Below are 19,452 nucleotides of genomic sequence, written 5' to 3'. Positions count from 1 at the left end.
GGCAGCAGCAGCCAGGTTCATGGCACTGTGGCGGGCTCTGTTGCACAGGAGGGCAGGAAAAAGAGTGGGAGAGCGATAGTGATAGGGGATTCCATTGTAAGGGGAATAGATAGGCGTTTCTGCGGCCGCAACCGAGACTCCAGGATGGTATGTTGCCTCCCTGGTGTAAGGGTCAAGGATGTCTCGGAGCAGGTGCAAGACATTCTGAAAAGGAAGGGTGAACAGCCAGTTGTCGTGGTGCACATTGGTACCAACGATATAGGTAAAAAACGGGATGAGGTTCTACATGACGAATTTAGGGAACTAGGAGCTAAATTTAAAGAGTAGAACCTCAAAGGTAGTAATCTCAGGATTGCTACCAGTGCCACGTGCTAGTCAGAGTAGGAATTGCAGGATAGCTCAGATGAATACGTGGCTTGAGGAGTGGTGCAAGAGGGAGGGATTCAAATTCCTGGGACATTGGAACCGGTTCTGGGGGAGGTGGGACCAAGTACAAACCGGACGGTCTGCACCTGGGCTGGACCGGAACCAATGTCCTAGGGGGAGTGTTTGCTAGTGCTGTCAGGGAGGAGTTAAACTAACATGGCAGGGGGATGGGAACCTATGCAGGGAATCAGAGGGAAATAAAATGGAGGCAGAAGCAAAAAATAGAAAGGAGAATAGTAAAAGTGGAGGGCAGAGAAACCCAAGGCAAAAAACAAAAAGGGCCACATTACAGAAAAATTCTAAAGGGGCAAAGTGTGTTAAAAAGACAAGCCTGAAGGCTCTGTACCTCAATGCGAGGAGTATTCGGAATAAGGTGGATGAATTAACTGTGCAGACAGCAGTTAACGGATACGATGTAATTGGCATCACGGAGACATGGCTCCAGGGTGACCAAGGCTGGGAACTCAACATCCAGGATTATTCAACATTTAGGAAGGATAGGCAGAGAGGAAAAGGAGGCAGGGTGGTATTGCTGGTTAAAGAGAAAATTAATGCAATAGTAAGGAGGGAGATTAGCCTGGATGATGTGGAATCGGTATGGGTGGAGCTGCGGAATTTCAAAGGGCAGAAAACATTAGTGGGAGTTGTGTACAGACCACCAGACAGTAGTAGTGAGGTTGGGGACAGCATCAAACAAGAAATAAGGGATGTGTGCAATAAAGGTACAGCAGTTATCATGGGCGACTTCAATCTACATATTGATTGGGCTAACCAAACAGGTAGCAATGCGGTGGAGGAGGATTACCTGGAGTGTATTAGGGATGGTTTTCTAGACCAATATGTCAAAGAACCAACTAGAGAGCTGGCCATCTTAGACTGGGTGATGTGTAATGAGAAGGGACTAATTAGCAATCTTGTTGTGTGAGGTCCCTTGGGGAAGAGTGACCATAATATGGTAAAATTCCTTATTAAGATGGAGAGTGACACAGTTAATTCAGAAACTAGGGTCATGAACTTAAGGAAAGGTAACTTCGATGATATGAGGCGTGAATTGGCTAGAATAGACTGGCAAAGAATACTTAAAGGGTTGACGGGAAATTGTGTTAGGGAAATTGATGGGATTGAAGGCCGATAAATCCCCGGGGCCTGATAGTCTGCATCCCAGAGTACTTAAGGAAGTGGCCCTGGAAATAGTGGATGCATTGGTGATCATCTTCCAACAGTCTATAGACTCTGGATCAGTTCCTATGGACTGGAGGGTAGCTAATGTAACACCACTTTTTAAAAAAGGTGGGAGAGAGAAAACGGGTAATTATAGACTGGTTAGTCTGACATCAGTAGTGGGGAAAATGTTGGAATCAATCATTAAGGATGAAATAGCAGCGCATTTGGAAAGCAGTGTCAGGATCGGACCAAGTCAGCATGGATTTATGAAAGGGAAATCATGCTTGATGAATCTTCTGGAATTTTTTGAGGATGTAGCTAGCAGAGTGGACAAGGGAGAGCTAGTGTATTTGGACTTGCAAAAGGCTTTTGACAAGGTCCCGCACAAGAGATTGATGTGCAAAATCAAAGCGCATGGTATTGGGGGTAATGTACTGACATGGATAGAGAACTCGTTGGCAGACAGGAAGCAGAGAGTCGGGATAAACGGGTCCTTTTCAGAATGGCAGGCAGTGACTAGTGGAGTGCCGCAGGGCTCAGTGCTGGGACTCCAGCTCTTTACAATATCCATTAACAATTTAGATGAAGGAATTGAGTGTAATATCTCCAAGTTTGCAGATGACACTAAACTGGGTGGCGGTGTGAGCTGTGAAGAGGACGCTAAGAGGCTGCAGGGTGAATTGGACAGGTTAGGTGAGTGGGCAAATACATGGCAGATGCAGCATAATGTGGATAAATGTGAGGTTATCCATTTTGAGGGCAAAAACACGAAGGAAGAATATTATCTGAATGGCGGCAGATTATGAAAAGGGGAGGTGCAACGAGACCTGGGTGTCATGGTTCATCAGTCATTGAAAGTAGGCATGCAGGTACAGCAGGCGGTGAAGAAGGCAAATTGTATGTTGGCCTTCATAGCTAGGGGATTTCAGTATAGGAGCGGGGAGGTCTTACTGCAGTTGTACAGGGCCTTGGTGAGGCCTCACCTGGAATATTGTGTTCAGTTTTGGTCTCCTAATCTGAGGTAGGATGTTCTTGCTATTGAGGGAGTAGAGCGAAGGTTCACCAGATTGATTCCCGGGATGGCAGGACTGACATATGAGGAGAGACTGGATCAACTGGGCTTGTATCCACTGGAGTTTAGAAGAATGAGAGGGGATCTCATAGAAATACATAAAATTCTGGCGGGATTGGACGGGTTAGGGGCAGGAAGAATGTTCCCGTTGCTGGGGAGTTCCAGAACCAGGGGTCACAGTCTAAGAATAAGGGGTAAGCCATTTAGGACTGAGATGAGGAGAAACTTCTTCACTCAGAGAGTTGTTAACCTGTGGAATTCCCTGCCGCAGAGAGTTGTTGATGCCAGTTCATTCGATATATTCAAGAGGGAGTTAGATATGGCCCTTACGGCTAAGGGGATCAAGGGGTATGGAGAGAAAGCAGGAAAGGGGTACTGAGGGAATGATCAGCCATGATCTTATTGAATAGTGGTGCAGGCTCGAAGGGCCGAATGGCCTACTCCTGCACCTATTTTCTATGTTTCTATATTTGAAGAATGGGCAAATAATTGACAAATGAAGTTCAACACAGATAAACGTGAGGTATTACATTTTGATCAGAAGAACAGGGAGGTCACTCATTACTTGGAAAGTGCGTGTCTAAGTGGGGTAGAGAAACAAAGGGATCTGGGAGTACAAATACACATCACTAAATGTTGTGCCACAGGTTAACAAGACCATTTAAAAAAAGCAAACCAAAGCACTAGGGTTTATTTCTAGAAGGATAGAATTGAAAAGTAGGGAAGTTATGCTAAACCTGTATCGAACCTTGGTTAGACCACACTTGTGTGTACAGCTCTGGTCGCCATATTATAAAAAGGATATAGAGGCACCTGAGAGGATGCAGAGAAGATTTACAAGGATGATGCCAGAAATGCGAGGGTATACATATCAGGAAAGAATGAACAGGCTGGGTCTCTTTTCTCTTGAAAAAAGAAGTCTGAGGGGTGACCTAATAGAGGTCTTTAAAATGATGAAAGGTTTTGATCGAGTGGATACAGAGAGAATGTTTCCACTTGTGGGCAAGAGCATAAAGAAACTTCTTTACCCAAAGAGTGGAACTCGCTACCACAGGGAGTGGTTGAAGCGAATAGTATAGATGCATTTAAGGAGAGGCTAGATAGGCAGATGAGGGAGAAGGGAATAGAGGGCTCTGCTGATAGCGTTAGATAAGGAAAGACGGGAGGAGGCTCGAGTGGAGCATAAACATGGACTGGTTGGGCCAAATGGCCTGTTTCTGTGCCGTATGTCCTATGTAAACCTATTTTACATAGTAGAATCTACCATTTGCTGCATTACATGCTCTGACAGCTTGTACTTGTTTGTTATTTAAGATAATTTCCTCGCCCCTTTGCATGGCTTTTCTCCGGAATGGTCTGCACAGACCTATTTCCTACATCGGGAAATGTCCTTCGGGAAGATTTAAATCACCAGCGCAACTTATCAACACTGAGCTTTTGCCCTTATTTCGCCAGTGCTGCGATTTCTGCCCTGCAATGTAAACATTGCGGATTCTGGTATTGTTTCAGGCAGAAGAAATTCTGCACTATAAGTGTAATATCTAGTTAACATTCTAGGGGCAGGAACAGTGTTTAATCTACGCGGCTGTACAGCTCTGTGAACTTTCCGTGCAGTGGGCTCACCGGCTTCTCAATGAGGAAAAACGTGCTAGCGTGTTTGGGGAAACATTAACTGAAGCCTCACCACTCGCATTCTGTATTGCTCGCATGGCAGGTGAACACCTACATGGATCGATTGGGCCAAGCAGTCTGGTTCCATGCTGTAATTGCTGTGTTATTCCATGTGTGGTCCTTCTGTATTAATTCAAAATATTGATGTGCAGCTGCAGGGGCTCTTGTGTTTCTGGAATCGATCTGGAGGGTTTGGCTTATGTGGTGTTCTAGTCATAACCTTGTACAGTTGTTGACAACCTGAAGGCACATTTTCAATCTTAAAGAACGCGGGCCCTGGTGTGGAGTAAAGCCATTTCCAATTTCCTCCCACCCTCTTCTGAAGGAGGTAAGGTTTCACAAGTGCAGGCAGCTATCCATCATCTCCCCAAACAGTCAGGTTTCAAGTGCGATACCAAACAATGAGTGTCGACAGGCTACTCAATCGCAGCCCGATACTTTCACCCCCCCCCCCCCCCACCTTGATGTCCACACACATACTTTCCAGCAGGAATCATTGGCCTGAGATTTGTGGTCAGCAGTGAAGCGAAGGCGTTTGCTGCTGGCCTCAAATACACTTCGCAAAAGGATCTCACAATCCCTGTGTCAAGAACTCAGATTGTCCGATCTTCAATTCCGTGCCATTGAATAGCGGTCAGGAGTTGGAACGCTGGCTGTTTTTTGTTTCACTGATCTAGCCCAAGACCGAACACCCTCGAGCATGTTTTGGTTGTAATAGCTTAAATCTCTTTCTCTTAGGTCTCATCGGAGTGAATCTGTGGCCAGAGAAAGAACAACGACATTACCTCCTATGTCCACAATCGATGTTTTTTGAATTTATTCCTGCTGACTGCTGCAATGAAGAACAACCACAAACACTGTTTATGGATGAAGTGAAAGAAAGCGAGTTATATGAACTGGTTGTCACAAATGCATCTGGTTTGTACAGGTACAAATTATAAGTTATTTTTTTTTAAAGATGTAATTGACAGATTCTGTTACATATATTCTTTTACATTTGCTCTCAAGATTATTTTTTTTCATATTAACATGTTGTACAATTTACATCCAAGGCAAAAGTAAAAATATACAACCTACACTAAAGCAAAATCTATCGCTCTCGGTCCTGAATATATTCAACAACTGAACCTCAACAGCTCTCTGGGGTAGAGAATTCCAAAGATTCATGACTCTCAGAGGAACTTCCATCCCTTTTGTATTCCAGCCCCTTGAGATAAAGGCTCACATTCCATTAGCCAATAAATTAATTATTTGTACCTGTCCATTAGTTTTCATTGAGTTCGGTACAGGGACCCCTTAATCTCTCTGCTCCTCCACAGTTCCTAGCTTCTCGCCATTTAGAAAATACTCTGATTTATTTTTCTTGGGTCCAAAGTGGATGGCTTCGCACTTTTCCACACTGATCTCCATCTGCCACGGTTTTACCCACTCTCTTCAATCTATCAGTGTTCCTCTATACTACTTACTATATCACCTAACTTAGTGTCATCAGCAAACTTAGCTTTATGGCTCTCTATTCCTTCATCTAAAGTCATTGATATTTTGGAACCTCGAAGATTAACTGTGGCTTGTGTTAAGATCGTTTTTTTGATGTATCCAATTTTATTTTGGATGAGATCAAAAGAATAATGAGATCATCGTTGAGAAAGTAGAAGTGCTCCTGTGAGGGCTTCATTGTTGTAGCGGGTGCAGCGTCGAGAATCCGGAACCCTCGGGAGCGAGGCTGTTCCGGATTCCAGGCTTTTCCGGACTTTTGATCGTCTTTCTGACGTCACGAATCCAGAAACACCTGAGCCCAGGTTCCCGCCGAGGAGCTGTTCGGGCCGCTGGCCCCGTTGATGAGGTCGTTGGGTGAAGCCCTGTCGCGGAGGAGGTGTTTGGGCGGGCCCCGTCGCGGAGGAGGTGTTTGGGTGGGGCCCCGTCGCGGAGGTGGTGTTCGGGCGGGCCCCGTCGCGGAGGAGGTGTTTGGGTGGGGCCCCGTCGCGGAGGAGGTGTTTGGGTGGGGCCCCGTCGCGGAGGTGGTGTTCGGGCAAGGCGGCCCTTAGGCAAGGACAGCGGCGGTGAGGCGAGGTCCGAGGCCGGCGGGTCTGGATTCCGAAACCTTTCTACCGGATTCCAGACAACCCTGCCACCGATCGTCCCGGATTCCGGAACTCCCGATTTTCGACGCTGCATCTGTAATATGACAGTGTAGTACCATCACTTAGCCACTGCATGGTGCTGTGAGATAATTGTGTGTGCTGACAGTAAAATGTCCCCTCTCTCATCCTGTGGACCTGTGAAAGGTCATACCCAGCACTTGTGTAGTCTGAGGAAGCCTTGGCATAATGTGCAGAATTCCCTAAACCAATGCAAACATTGTGATAAACTGGAGCTGTTAAAACAATTACAGTATCATTGGCTCCTCACTTATCAGCTTCACTGCTGCCCTTTGTGTTTTCCTGTTTTCTCCTGAAGTCACTTACTCATGCTGAAGTAGAGTTCTGCCAGTGCCTGCAGCCCTTCAGTACTCTGTTCAAGGGACCAATCTTCACGTAAGCCTCGACAGTATGTGCTAGCAAGCTATTGTGTTATGCACAAAGTCACAGCTGAGCTGGATAATGTCCTCACCTGCAGAGTCGCTGGAAAGTTATGAGAAGCAGAATCCTCAGTTACTTTTCTCTCTCTCTCTCTCCACCCTTTCCCTCAACCCCTTGGACTGCTGAGGCAAACTATAGTGCCTCGACTGCGGGTCTACCTGGGAGCAGCTTGAGCCTGGGGCCTTTCTACACTGCGTGGCTCGGCTCACAACAGTCAACATATCAACTGACCCATTGGCCTTTTGAACAGAAGTAAAGAGGTGTTTTGCTGCAACGCTGTCTGTCGGGTTCACTGCTGCATTGTTATCATAGGTTAAAGTGTTACCCAGACTCCTAAGTCTACATGCTGCAAATGGCATCCATCCATCTTTCAGTAAGTGTATAAAACAATACTGTTAGTATTGTCTGCTGCTCCCTGGACAACTTTTAAAGTGTTGATAACATAAAACAGTGGCGACCATGCACTAATGAGCTTAGTTGCAACATTTTTATTCCTTTTTAAGTCCCGTGACACACTGTGTATTACTGCACTAGATTTTTTGGTTTTCATTTAAGCTTCTGTTTTTAACTGGAAGGCAACTGAGGCATTTTCAGGATGATTGAAACAGTTGGCCATGTAGTATTTATGTCCAAGGATATAATCACTTTCTATAGATAATAGTTATACTGTTCAGGGCAACTCTAGATACAGTGGCCGAGAAATTCGGCCGTGCAGTGTCTGCTTTTGGGCAATAATTGCCCTCCAAAGCCTCCAATATGATGGGCAGGAATCGCATACTCATTATAAGCAGATGATGCTCCCCGCCATGTTGGTAAAGGACAAAACAATCAGTGTGCAGCGCCTACGCCTGAAATAGGCGATAGGCCCTTTGCATATGCAATTAAGAGGCCTCGCTCCTGTTTGAGGCCCTCACTGCAAGATTGGTTTGCCCTGAAACAGTTAGCTGCACTCAGGAACACCAGGTCTATATGCAGCCTAACAGACGGTCCTTAAAGGGGCTGCCTTTTCGACTGTTACCAGCAAAGTAAGATTTTAAAATATACTTGCCCTGATTGTGGAGTTAGGAATAGCGGGAATACTCCTCCCAACCCACATTGAAAGAACAGTGGCCACCACTAGCTGTCCTGGCCTCTTCCTGACCTGGTCGCCCCCTTCATCACTGACCGGATGGCCGCTGCTGGAGTCACAGCAGCCCGATCTTTGTTTCCGTTTCGCAGTTCCCGGGCTCGATGGCAATATTGGTTGTGTATCTTGCGCCTCATCATTTCAAGCACTGGGATCGTTCTTCCCCAACCCCTCACCCCACCCAGGCTCCTAAATGGGTGCGCCTGAATTTCTAGCCCAGTGTACAGGTAACTCTCGATTATCCGGGTCCCTCGGGGATTGGGCTATGGCGGATAAACAATTTCTCCGTTAGTGCGATTGGCATTATAAAGTTAAAACCAGATGCCTTCCCCGACCGAAATTTAAAATCCTGTTACAATGGTTTCCCGTTGGATCCGTGTGCGGATAATCGAGAGTTGCCTGTATTATTGATCGGAATACTCGCCCTGTGCGAGTGCTGTGACCTCACTACCTTGGTGCTTGAACTGCCACTGTCTATTGGGTAGGTTCTCAAACTTGCAGCTCCTGTAACCAAAACACTGGAAGAACTTTGTGGAACATACTTATAAGTTGGGATACAGATTCAGTCTCTCAAGTGCTCAGTTCCAGATATCAGCTGTATTGCTTCATGGAGCAAACTAGCAGATGCTAGATCCATCCCCACAAGGAATGATCAGAGGAAGAGTCACTACAGAACTCAACATGCACACTTCCGGGGGAGTGATTCCAAGTAGCATCAGCAGCGGCTCAGGAGTGGGATTGATTAAGAGTGGGAGAGGGGAATCTTGCTTCATGTAACAAATTACAGCTCATCATTGAACAACAACAACTTGTATTTATATAGCGCCTTTAACGTGGTGAAACATCCCAAGGCGCTTCACAGGAGTATTATGAGATTTAAAAATTTGACACCAAACCGCACAAGTAGAAAATCACGCAGGTGGCCAAAAGCTTGTTTGAAGAGGTATGTTTTAAGGAGCGTCTTGAAGGAGGAGAAAGAGGTAGAGAGGCGGAGAGGTTCAGCCACGGAGTTCCAGAGCTTGGGGCAGAGGCAACACAAGGCAAGGCCACTGATGGTTGAGCGATTATAATCAGGGATGCTCAAGAGGGTAGAATTAAAGGAACGCAGACATCTAGGGGGGGGGGGGGGGGGAGGGGGAGGGGGTTTGTGGGGCTGGAGGAGATGACAAAGATAGGGATTGGCGAGGCCATGGAGGGATTTGAAAATAAGGAATGAGAATTTGAGATTGTGGCATTGCTTAACCGGGAGCCAATGTAGATCAGCGAGCACAGGGGTGATGGACGCGTGGGACTTGGTGTGAGTTAGGACACGGGCAGCCGAGTTTTGGATCACCTCTAGTTTACGTAGGGTAGAATGTGGGAGGCCAGCCAGGAGTGTGTTAGAATAGACCAGTCTAGAGGTAACAGAGGCATAGATAAGAGCTTCAGCAGCGGATGAGCTGAGGCAAGAGCGATATTAAGGTGAAAATAGGCGGTCTTAGTTATGCTGTGGATATGTGGTCGGAAGCTCACTTCAGGGTTAAATATGACACCAAGGTTGCGAACAGTCTGGTTCAGCCTCAGACAGATGTTAGGGAAAGGGATGGAGTCAGTGTCCAGGGAGCGGAGTTTGTGGCAGGGACCAAAAACAACGGCTTTGGTCTTCCCAGTACTCAATTGCAGAAAATTTCTGCTCATCCAGAACTGGATGTTGGACGAGCAGTCTGACAATTTAGAGACCGAGGAGGGGTCGAGAGAAGTGGTAGTGAGGTAGAGCTGGGTGTCATCAGCGTACCTGTGGAAACTGACGCTGTGTTTTCGGATAATGTCACCAAGGGGCAACATGTAGATGAGGAATAGGAGGGGGCCGAGGATAGATCCTTGGGGGACACCAGAGGTAACGATGCGGGGGTGGGAAGAAAAGCTGTTGCAGGTGATTCTCTGGCTGCAATTAGATAGATAAGAATGGAACCCCCACCTAGTGCAGTCCCACCTAGCTGGACGACGGAGGAGAGGCGTTGGAGAAGGATAGAATGGTCAACCGTGTCAAAGGCTGTAGACAAGTCAAGAAGTCCATGAGGTCCTCACACTTATTGTCAGAGGTGAGGGTGGAGACTGGGGAGGGATAGTTTGCCTTTGTCACAGTCACAAAGGATGTCATTTGTGACTTTGATCAGAGCCGTTTCGGTACTGTGGCAGGCGCAGAAACCGGATTGGAGGGATTCGAACATGGAATTGCAGGAAAGATGGGCATGGATTTGGGGGGTGACAACACGTTCAAGGCCTTTAGAGAGGTTGGAGATGGGGCGGTTGTTTGCGAGGATGGAGGGGCTCAAGGATTGTTTTTTTTGAGGAGAGGGGTGATGACAGCAGATTTGAGAGAGAAGGGGACAGTACCTGAAGAGAGAGAACCGTTAACAATGTCAGCTAACATGGGAGCCAGAAAAAGGAAGTTAGGTAGTCAGCAGTTTGGTGAGAATAGGGTCATGGGAGCAGGAAGGAGTCTCATGGACAGGATGAGTTCGGAAAGGTCATGGAGGGAGATCGGAGAGAAACTGGAGAAAGATGTGAGGTCAGGGCTAGGGCAGGGGGGATCCTTCGAGGAAGTTTGGCCCAGTGGGCTAGGGGAAGGGAAGAGGCAGGGGTGGCCAAACTGATGGTCTGAATCTTAGAGACAAAGAAGTCCATGAGGTCCTCACACTTATTGTCAGAGGTGAGGGTGGAGACTGGGGAGAGGGGTTTAAAAAGACGGTTAGTAGTGGAGAATAGAAACCAGGGTTTATCTTTACATTCCAGAATGATTCTGGAACAGTGAGCAGTTTTGGCAGACGAGAGCAGGACCCGATAGTGCTTTATGTGGTCCACCCAGTTCTGGCTAAACCAGTCGTCCACCATATCCGTTCAAGTCTGCGTCCCTTGGACTTAAGGCAGCGAAGATCAGGGCTGTACCGGGGAGAATTGTATGTGCACAATCTGAAGAGAATTGTCTGTTACTTCCTGCTGGCCGTTTAAAGTGTCAGTGACATATTACATAGAAAAAATGGATTGTTGTTTTTAATCTGAACCCGTCAACGTGTTAAAGATTTGTAGCACACTCTTTACTGCCGTATGCTCTTCTATGTGTTGCAGATAGGTATTATATCCTAGTAGATCATTGTTATTGTTCAATAACATCCAATCTTTTCTTAGCTGCTATAAACATTGCTCTGATCTAACATGACCATGTTGTCCTCTGTCATGGGACTTTTAAAAATACCAGTTTCATATGAAAAATGTCACATTCTATAAACAGATGAGATTCCTGTCACATTATCAAGTAGAAAAAAATGCAACTGATTCCACAAAAATGCTTCAGAAAATGGAAACACCACAACAGAAATTTTTCACTGAACATATGACTTCATTGGAAGCAAGTGGCAGATTTAATGCTGGATCCAACACCTATTATTAAAAACTGTCAGGAAGCTAAAGGACTTGTACAGATTAAATGATTGGACATGCACTTCTGAATGTCATCAATTATGCAGCAAGGTTCTAAGATGTATGCTTAACTGCAATAATTCAATACTTCAGCATTGCAGATGCCGGTTGTCAGACTGCTTGTGCAACATCCAGTATTGCACGGGTTGCTGTTTTCTCCAGCTAAACAGAGATAAAGCTGAAGATACCTCTACTCTCTTTTGCTCTTGCCAAAAGCTCTGTACTCTTGACATTGATTCCATCACCCTCGCATGTCACTGTCTTAGGCTGAACAAGGCAGTTTGCAGCCTCAATATCCTATTCAACCCTAAGCTAAATTTCCAATCCCATATCTTCACCATCAGAAAGACTATCTATTTTTACCTTTGTCATATTGATCCCTATCTCAGCCCATCTGCTGCTGAAACCCTCATCTATGCCAGAATGAACTATTCCAGTGCTCTCCTGGCTGGCCTCCCATCCTTCATCCTCTATGTTCAGCTCATCCAAAACTCTGCTGCCGAGATCATATCCCATCCATCACCCCATTCCTTTTTGCCCTATATTGGCTCCTGGTCCCTCAACCCCCATTAAACATAAAATTCTCATCCTCATATTTAAATTCTCATCCTCATTTTTACATGTCTTCATGGCTGTGCACTTTTCTGTTTGTGTAACCTCCTCTAGCCCGACAAACCCCTTCCCCCAAACTCTCCATTCCTTTGACTCTGATCTCTGCACCATGGGACATTATTCTATATTAAAGGCACGGTAAAAATACTAGATGCTGTAGTATGTTGGTCATTGTTGTAATCCTCTTGTGTTTTGAGCATCAGGTTTCACACAATGCAATGGGACGATGTCAAGGCGAGATCTCAGCAGAGATACAGGCTTTAGTATATCGCCAGTTCACTGTTCAGATGAAACAACGGAAAGATTTAACAAACCTACTCCCATCCCAGCCTCTCCACTCCCCTGTGTGACTGAGAACAGACCTACTCCCAGCTCTTCTCATTCCATTGTGTAACTGGTTGCTGGGCTGAGAAACCCCATTCCACTCAGCTGCTCACTACTTTCTGCAACAGCTTGAATGAGGTTAGCGAATTGGTTATTTGGGGGATCGCAGACATTATCCCAAATTGCCAGGTCTGCCCCCCATGGTTGAATAGTATAACGTATTGTCCTTCTGCAGTATAAATGAAAACAAAACTCAAAATTGAACTTTAAAGAGTTCCCATTCGCTTGTGCAATGCTCTAAAACAACTTGTGTTTTCAAGTGTGTGACATTGTTGATCTTTTCAGGTACCGGATGGGGGATATTATAAAGGTGGTGAGTTTTCACAATCAGTGCCCAGTCGTTGAATTTAAGTACAGGTGTGTAGGTTTAATTTCCTCACTTTGATCTATTTAATTTGTCCTCTGTAAAGTATTTTACTGAATTTACAAACCTTGACATTTGTTCATTTTACTTTGTCAGACAAGGCCAGATGTTAAATGTCAGAGGAGAGAAAATCACAGAGGCGACCTTCTATCAAACACTGCTACGTGCAGTTAGGCAGTGGCCTGGAGTAGTGCTCCTTGATTACTGTTGCGTAGAGAGCGGCCTTTTGGGTAAGAAAAAGACAAATGACCTGCTTGGTAACTGCTAAAGTTAAAGATGCTAAAACCACAGATGTTTGAATTATAAAGATTGCATCATCTGTCAGATTTTATACGATTACTTGTGCCTGAAACTCTGGGGCTTGATTTGTTCATAGAAGCGTGCCTCTTCAAGGTTTTGGTAATGGGCTGTGCTTATTGTGAAGGAATTTGAGCGGGACGGAGTTGGCTGGAACAGTGAGTCTTTTCACCTTTGACATGTGGGTACAAATCCACCCAGAGTGGGGGAAAGCAGATGAGCTTGCTCTGACGGAGCTAACGCTACAAATGCAGTGAGATTTGGGCAGCCCCGGTCCTTTCATTCGCAGGCCACGTTTGCCGATAATTTGGTATTAAATTGGCAATGCCAGGCAGTAATGCCACAAGGACAGCTGGTGTGCGAGCTGGAAATCTCTCACTGGTGCAGTAGGAAGTGGCCCTTTGAGGTTGTGTCTCAGACACTTTGTTTGCAGGACAGGGAGCTTTACTCTGTACAAAGGCAAAATACTGAGGATGCTGGAAATCTGCAATATCAACAGAAACTGTTGAAACACTCAGCAGGAGAGGGAAACAGAGTTAACATTTCAGGTCGATGACCCGTCGTCAGAACCACTTTACTCTGTGTCGAGCTGCACTATAATTGCCCTGGGAGTGTTTGATACTGAAACTTGGTGCTAAAAGAACAAAAATGTTCCATTGTCCAGCACTAACGCTCTTCACTTTGATGAGCACAAATCAATTAATCAAAAAAATTTATATTTTTAATAAAAGACTTATTTTAAGCATTGTATGTACATAAGAACATAAGAAATAGGAACAGGAGTAGGCCATACGGCCCCTCGAGCCTGCTCCGCCATTCAATAAGATCATGGCTGATCTGGCCATGGACTCAGCTCCACTTACCCGCCTTCTCCCCGTAACCCTTAATTCCCTTATTGGTTAAAAGTAGAGGCAATGAGTAGAGACCCAAACTACTTAACCTTTCCTCATAAGTCAACCCCCTCATCCCCGGAATCAACCGAGTGAACCTTCTCTGAACTGCCTCCAAAGCAAGTATATCCTTTCGTAAATATGGAAACCAAAACTGCACGCAGTATTCCAGGTGTGGCTTCACCCACACCTTACATAGCTGTAGTAAGACTTCTCTGCTTTTAAAATCCATCCATGTAATGTGATCCTTCAACTAGAATATTGTGTTAGTTTTGGTCTCCTAATCTGAGGAAGGATGTTCTTGCTATTGAGGGAGTACAGCGAAGGTTCACCAGACTGATTCCCGGGATGGCAGGACTGACATATGAGGAGAGACTGGTTCAACTGGGCTTGTATCCACTGGAGTTTAGAAGAATGAGAGGGGATCTCATAGAAACATATAAAATTCTGATGGGATTGGATAGGTTAAAGGCAGGAAGAATGTTCCCATTGCTGGGGAGTTCCAGAACCAGGGGTCACAGTCTAAGAATATGGGGTAAGCCATTTAGGACCGAGATGAGGAGAAACTTCTTCACTCAGAGAGTTAATCTGTAGAATTCTCTACCGCAGAAAGTTGTTGAAGCCAGTTCATTAGATATGTTCAAAAGGGAGTTAGATATGGCCCTTACGGGCAAAGGAATCAAGGGGTATGGAGAGAAAGCAGGAAAGGGGTACTGAGGTTGAATGATCAGCCATGGTCTTATTGAATGGTGGTGCAGGCTCGAAGGGCCGAATGGCCTGCTCCTGCACCTAATTTCTATGTTTCTAAAACAGGAGACCAGGCATACAGATGATAATGGGAGGCCAGTAATGCTTATGAGATAATCCATCAGATGCCATTGTAGTGCTGTGGTTCTGAGAGCGGGTTTGAGGTGAGATCAGAGCATTGAAAGCAAGATACTCATCATGGGTGATGACTAAGACCACATTGTTTTGAGCTGTGCATTCTTACTATATACAAATTTATGTTGGTTTGCCCTGTCATCTGCCATCTGGAGATGAAGTTATGACACTACTCATCCAGTTCTGCAGCATGATTTAATTTGCAATGCCGCTTAAAGATGTTCCAAAATGAAGCTGAGAAGGCCAAGCATCTGGTCGTCTTAGCTTGGGGAAACGAGGGGCCAGGTCAGAAGGTCAACACCCAGGAAAGAACATTATTGAGATTTACAGTCAAAGAGTAACCGATTACAATCGCATTTATTATAATAATGCTCCTTTCACAGATGGAATGGCTTGGTTTTCCGAGGGAGACAAATCAAATTAGGTCACGCTGTTAAACTAAAATGAGCCACGCTCCAGTTCGGTGAGAGTTCGTGGTGCTGGGAAGTACCCAGAACATCTCGTCCAATGGCAGAGTGCAGAGTTGAGATTGTGAACTCGCAGCGTGGGAGCTTGTGATTCGTTTTGTTATTCAGACTTCAAGCATGATTTTATTGTGTGTTTGCTGCATTCATGCCATTGCTGACTATGCACCAATCACTCTCCAACTCTCCTTCAGTGACGTACCACGCTAAACCCCACACTGGTGTCTAAATCCAGCACTGCCTGAATACCCAGTATTCCTGTCCTTTGCTGACACAGCTCAGGGGTCACAGTCTAAGGATAAGGGGTAGGCCATTTAGGACCGAGATGAAGAGAAACTTCTTCACTCAGAGAGTTGTGAGCATGTGGAATTCTCTACCACAGAAAGTTGTTGCAAACAGTTTGTTAGATATATTCAAAAGGGAGTTAGATGTGGCCCTTATGGCTAAAGGGATCAAGTGGTATGGAGAGAAAGCAGGAATGGGGTACTGAAGTGCATGATCAGCCATGATCATATTGAATGGTGGTGCAGGCTCGAAGGGCCGAATTGTCTACTCCTGCACCTATTTTCTATGTTCTATGTTTCTATAGCTGAGATTATTGACGCTGATACCTTCCCTATGCCAGGGATTTGCAAACCTTGGAAGCTGGGGGCTGAAATCCGTGTATGAGATGCATACGATTACAGAACAATGTGAGCCTGCTTCTAACTACAAAATGCACAACTCTCTGCACAGTAAAATGTGGATGAAACATCAATGGGGTATAATACCAGTCAGAAATGGTGATGTGTGGACTTGCCTGGAACTCAGGAAATATCAGGGAGTCTAGAACTCATTCCTGGAAGGCCATATAGCCAGACACTTTCCACATAAACCTAGCGTACTCCACGAGAAAGTCGCAGGACAGCCGCAAACTACCAATCTTCTAATGTTCCACAGTGAAGAATGCATCAAACCTATAAGACCCATCCTGATATTCGTAAGACTTTTCATACCGACTGAATCAGATGAACCCCAGGAACAATGCATTGATGTTGGCTTTGCTCAGTTAGTTGCACTCGCTTTTGGGTGAGAACATCGTGGGTTCAAGAACTAATTGCATAATCTAGGCCATGCAAATTCTTCTCTTTGTACATTTCATTGAGTACTGAGGAAACATCGTATTGTCTTTCTGATTAATCATTAAACTGAGGCCTTTTCCAGTGATTTAGATGTATGTAAAAGATCCCATAACACTATTCAAAGAAGAGCGAGGAGATCGCTGGACTAGACACTGTAAGGCAGGTTCCTTTTGTACCAAAAATATTGATATATTTGCCATCACGATGGTGGTGGCCAATATTGCTCCCTCAACCATCACCACCAGAAACATTAACTGGTCATTAATCTCCTTTATTGTCTATAGGACCTGGCTGTGTGTAAATTAAATGTTGCGTTTGATCACATACAGTGATTGCACTTCAGAATTAATTAACTGGTTATGAATTACTTTGGCATATCCTGAAGAGCTGATAAAGCACGATATAAATGCACGCTCCTCTCTCTTTCCTTCAATGTACTAGGACATTCCTCTGGGAAAATACTATGACAAACTGTAAAGTAATATATGTAGCTACTTTTTTATTAAGGAAAATGAATATAGATTAACACATTGACAATCTTCAGCGGTTTAATAGTCACTACAGGAAACTAATGCATTGATAATGACAGTCTGGTCCTCAACTGTGACCTCCAAAGGCTGATTTCCGTCAGCCTGTGTGGAGCTGATGGATGTTAGTAAACTTCAAAATACTATAAATCTGCAAAACTGATGACTGCAATGTAAGGTAGCCGGATTTTAATTTAAAGCTTTACTGTCTGTTATAAAATGAAGTGCTGAAACACTGGGCAATGCTGATGTGGGTCCATATATTACAGATAATTAAAATTTCTACTTGCAGGACCATTTTGTGGTAGTTCAGATCCCCATTATGAAGTTTTTGTGGAGATAAAAGGAGTCAGAAACTTGTCAGAGGATCAGCGCTACAAGGTGAGAGGTCATTTCTTCTTGTCCTGTATGGAGAGAGGTATGTTTGGTTAATCTTGTTGTTTTTCCTCTCTTGTTGGGTTAGACAGGCTGCAGATGTGTGAATCTGACTGATAATCTTCACCATCAGAGCAATTTGCTGATTTTGCATTGAGTGTCAGCGGTGCCTCAGTGAGTAGCCCACTCGCCTCTGAGTCGGAAGGTTGTGGGTTCAAGTCCCACTCCAGGGACTTGAGCACATAAATCTAGGTTGACACTGCAGTGCAGTACTAAGGGAGTACTGCACTGTCCGAGGTGCCATCTTTTGGATGAGGCATTAAACCGAGGCCTGTCTGCTCTCTCAGGTGGATGTAAAAGATCCCATGGCACTATTTTGAAGAAGAGCAGAGGTATTTTTCCGGTGTCCTGGTCAATATTTATCCCTCAATCAACATTACTAAAACAGATTATCTGGTCATTATCACATTGCTGTTTGTGGGAGCTTGCTGTGCCCAAATTGGCTACCGCATTTCCAACATTACAACAGTGACTACACTCCAAAAGTACTTCATTGACTGTAAAGCGCTTTGAGACATGGTCGTGAAAGGCGCTATATAAATGCAAGTCTTTTTTCTAACCCAATAGAAGAGTTAGGGTTAATTTTTGATTTGTTATGTGAGTGATTATTAGCAAAAACCAAGTCACACCATTATAATTACATGCTCTGTACGTGATTTTTCAAATACATTCTTATTGATGTTCTCTTTCCTATCTCTTTAGCTGGACCAATGTCTTCAGGAAGATTCGGTGCTGTACCAGTCATTTAGACGCAAGGGTAGCATTGGACCAGTGAGAGTTCATATTGTGGCACCAGGCAGCTTCAAAGAGCTAATGAATTTTATCATCGCAAATTTAGGCACTTCCCACAGTCAGTTCAAAATGCATCGTGTTATAAGGAATAAAGAATTTTTGGACTTTATTCAAAGAAAAGTAATTTCATGAAACCTTTGCTCATACATTTTTATGTTTTTCCATCATAAATTGGCAGTTTGCACTTTTACCCTCATTCACCTATTCGTTACTTAAGATTGATGAAGACCCCACCATCCCTTTATGGATGGAGCTCAATCCCAGACTTGTCTAACGGATTTGGTTTATATCTTTTGTAGCGATTAAGCATGAAATTAGCACTGGGGAGCAGGCGGGCTGTGCAGATATAAAAGGCACACTCAAACACCCTTCTGGAAAAAGCTTTGCCAATATCCGTTTATTCGTAATACAATATATCGATGAGTGAAATGGGTCTGCTCAAAAGAACTGAAACTCCTGCCTCTGTGCATCCTGCAAGAGTGATGTCGCTCACAGGGATCAGGGATTTGCTGATCTGAAACCACTTTAAGAGAAATCAATTATTACTGTAAATAATCAGTTTATTACTTTGCATAATTATGTATGCTTTTATTTTCTGCATTAAAACCATTTTGGTTATAACCTTTCATATACTGTGATTGAATTTGCTTACATTAATGCACAATTTGATTTTATAATTTCAGCGTTTCTCCCCTTGCAGACCGCTTGCCGTTGTGTGTCTCCAGGCTAGATGTAGGCCACTGACTTTCTCTACAACCGCAATCAATGCCATTCTGCTCAGGCCTGACTGTAAGGAGTCTAGTGCAGTAGATGTCATGTGATGCTCTGTCCGATTCAGCATCGCGGAGAGCTGATCCGTTATACCCAACTGAAGTGAGAATGACTCTCGGCTGTGTAATTCAGACGTGGTCATTTAGATGGCTGTCACCGTTGAACCACTTGAGCTACTAATCTCGCCTGTGATTGTGATCGGCAGCACTGTTGTGATGTTGAGCAATATTTCCAGGACTAATTGTCAACTGCTATATCATGTGACAGAAGAGCATCTTCAGTTTGAACCAGTGGCTCCCCAATGAAGAGTGTTTTAGCTCTAGAGGATCATTATGTTTAGCTTCTAATCTGGCCGGCCCCTTTATGGCCAGTGTATAAATACTCACTATTTAAATAGGCAAAACCAGATCATTGGA

The 19,452-nt window shown here is 44.7% G+C and overlaps 1 protein-coding gene across 2 annotated transcripts in view; it reads left to right on the top strand.

The window, feature by feature from the left end:
• ghdc (GH3 domain containing) overlaps window positions 1-19,122 on the top strand; it is a 47,105-nt gene extending 27,983 nt beyond the window's left edge. Inside the window, exons 4-9 of one of the 2 annotated variants that reach the window (XM_070863998.1) lie at window positions 5,072-5,261; window positions 12,779-12,850; window positions 12,954-13,087; window positions 17,331-17,419; window positions 18,176-18,385; window positions 18,966-19,122. In XM_070863998.1, the coding sequence (XP_070720099.1) occupies window positions 5,072-5,261; window positions 12,779-12,850; window positions 12,954-13,087; window positions 17,331-17,419; window positions 18,176-18,385; window positions 18,966-18,995 (725 nt within the window). In that variant the 3' untranslated portion in view covers window positions 18,996-19,122. Of the gene's footprint in view, window positions 1-5,071; window positions 5,262-12,778; window positions 12,851-12,953; window positions 13,088-17,330; window positions 17,420-18,175; window positions 18,894-18,965 lie in introns of those variants that run through there. The other variant, XM_070863999.1, reaches the window with a different exon arrangement.
• The last annotated feature ends 330 nt before the right edge of the window (window positions 19,123-19,452 follow it).

Source organism: Pristiophorus japonicus, chromosome 21, assembly GCF_044704955.1.
Source record: "Pristiophorus japonicus isolate sPriJap1 chromosome 21, sPriJap1.hap1, whole genome shotgun sequence".
NCBI lineage: Eukaryota > Metazoa > Chordata > Chondrichthyes > Pristiophoridae > Pristiophorus > Pristiophorus japonicus.
The sequence above is the reverse complement of the archived record's forward strand: the minus strand, read 5'-3'. Positions and strand labels throughout refer to the sequence as shown.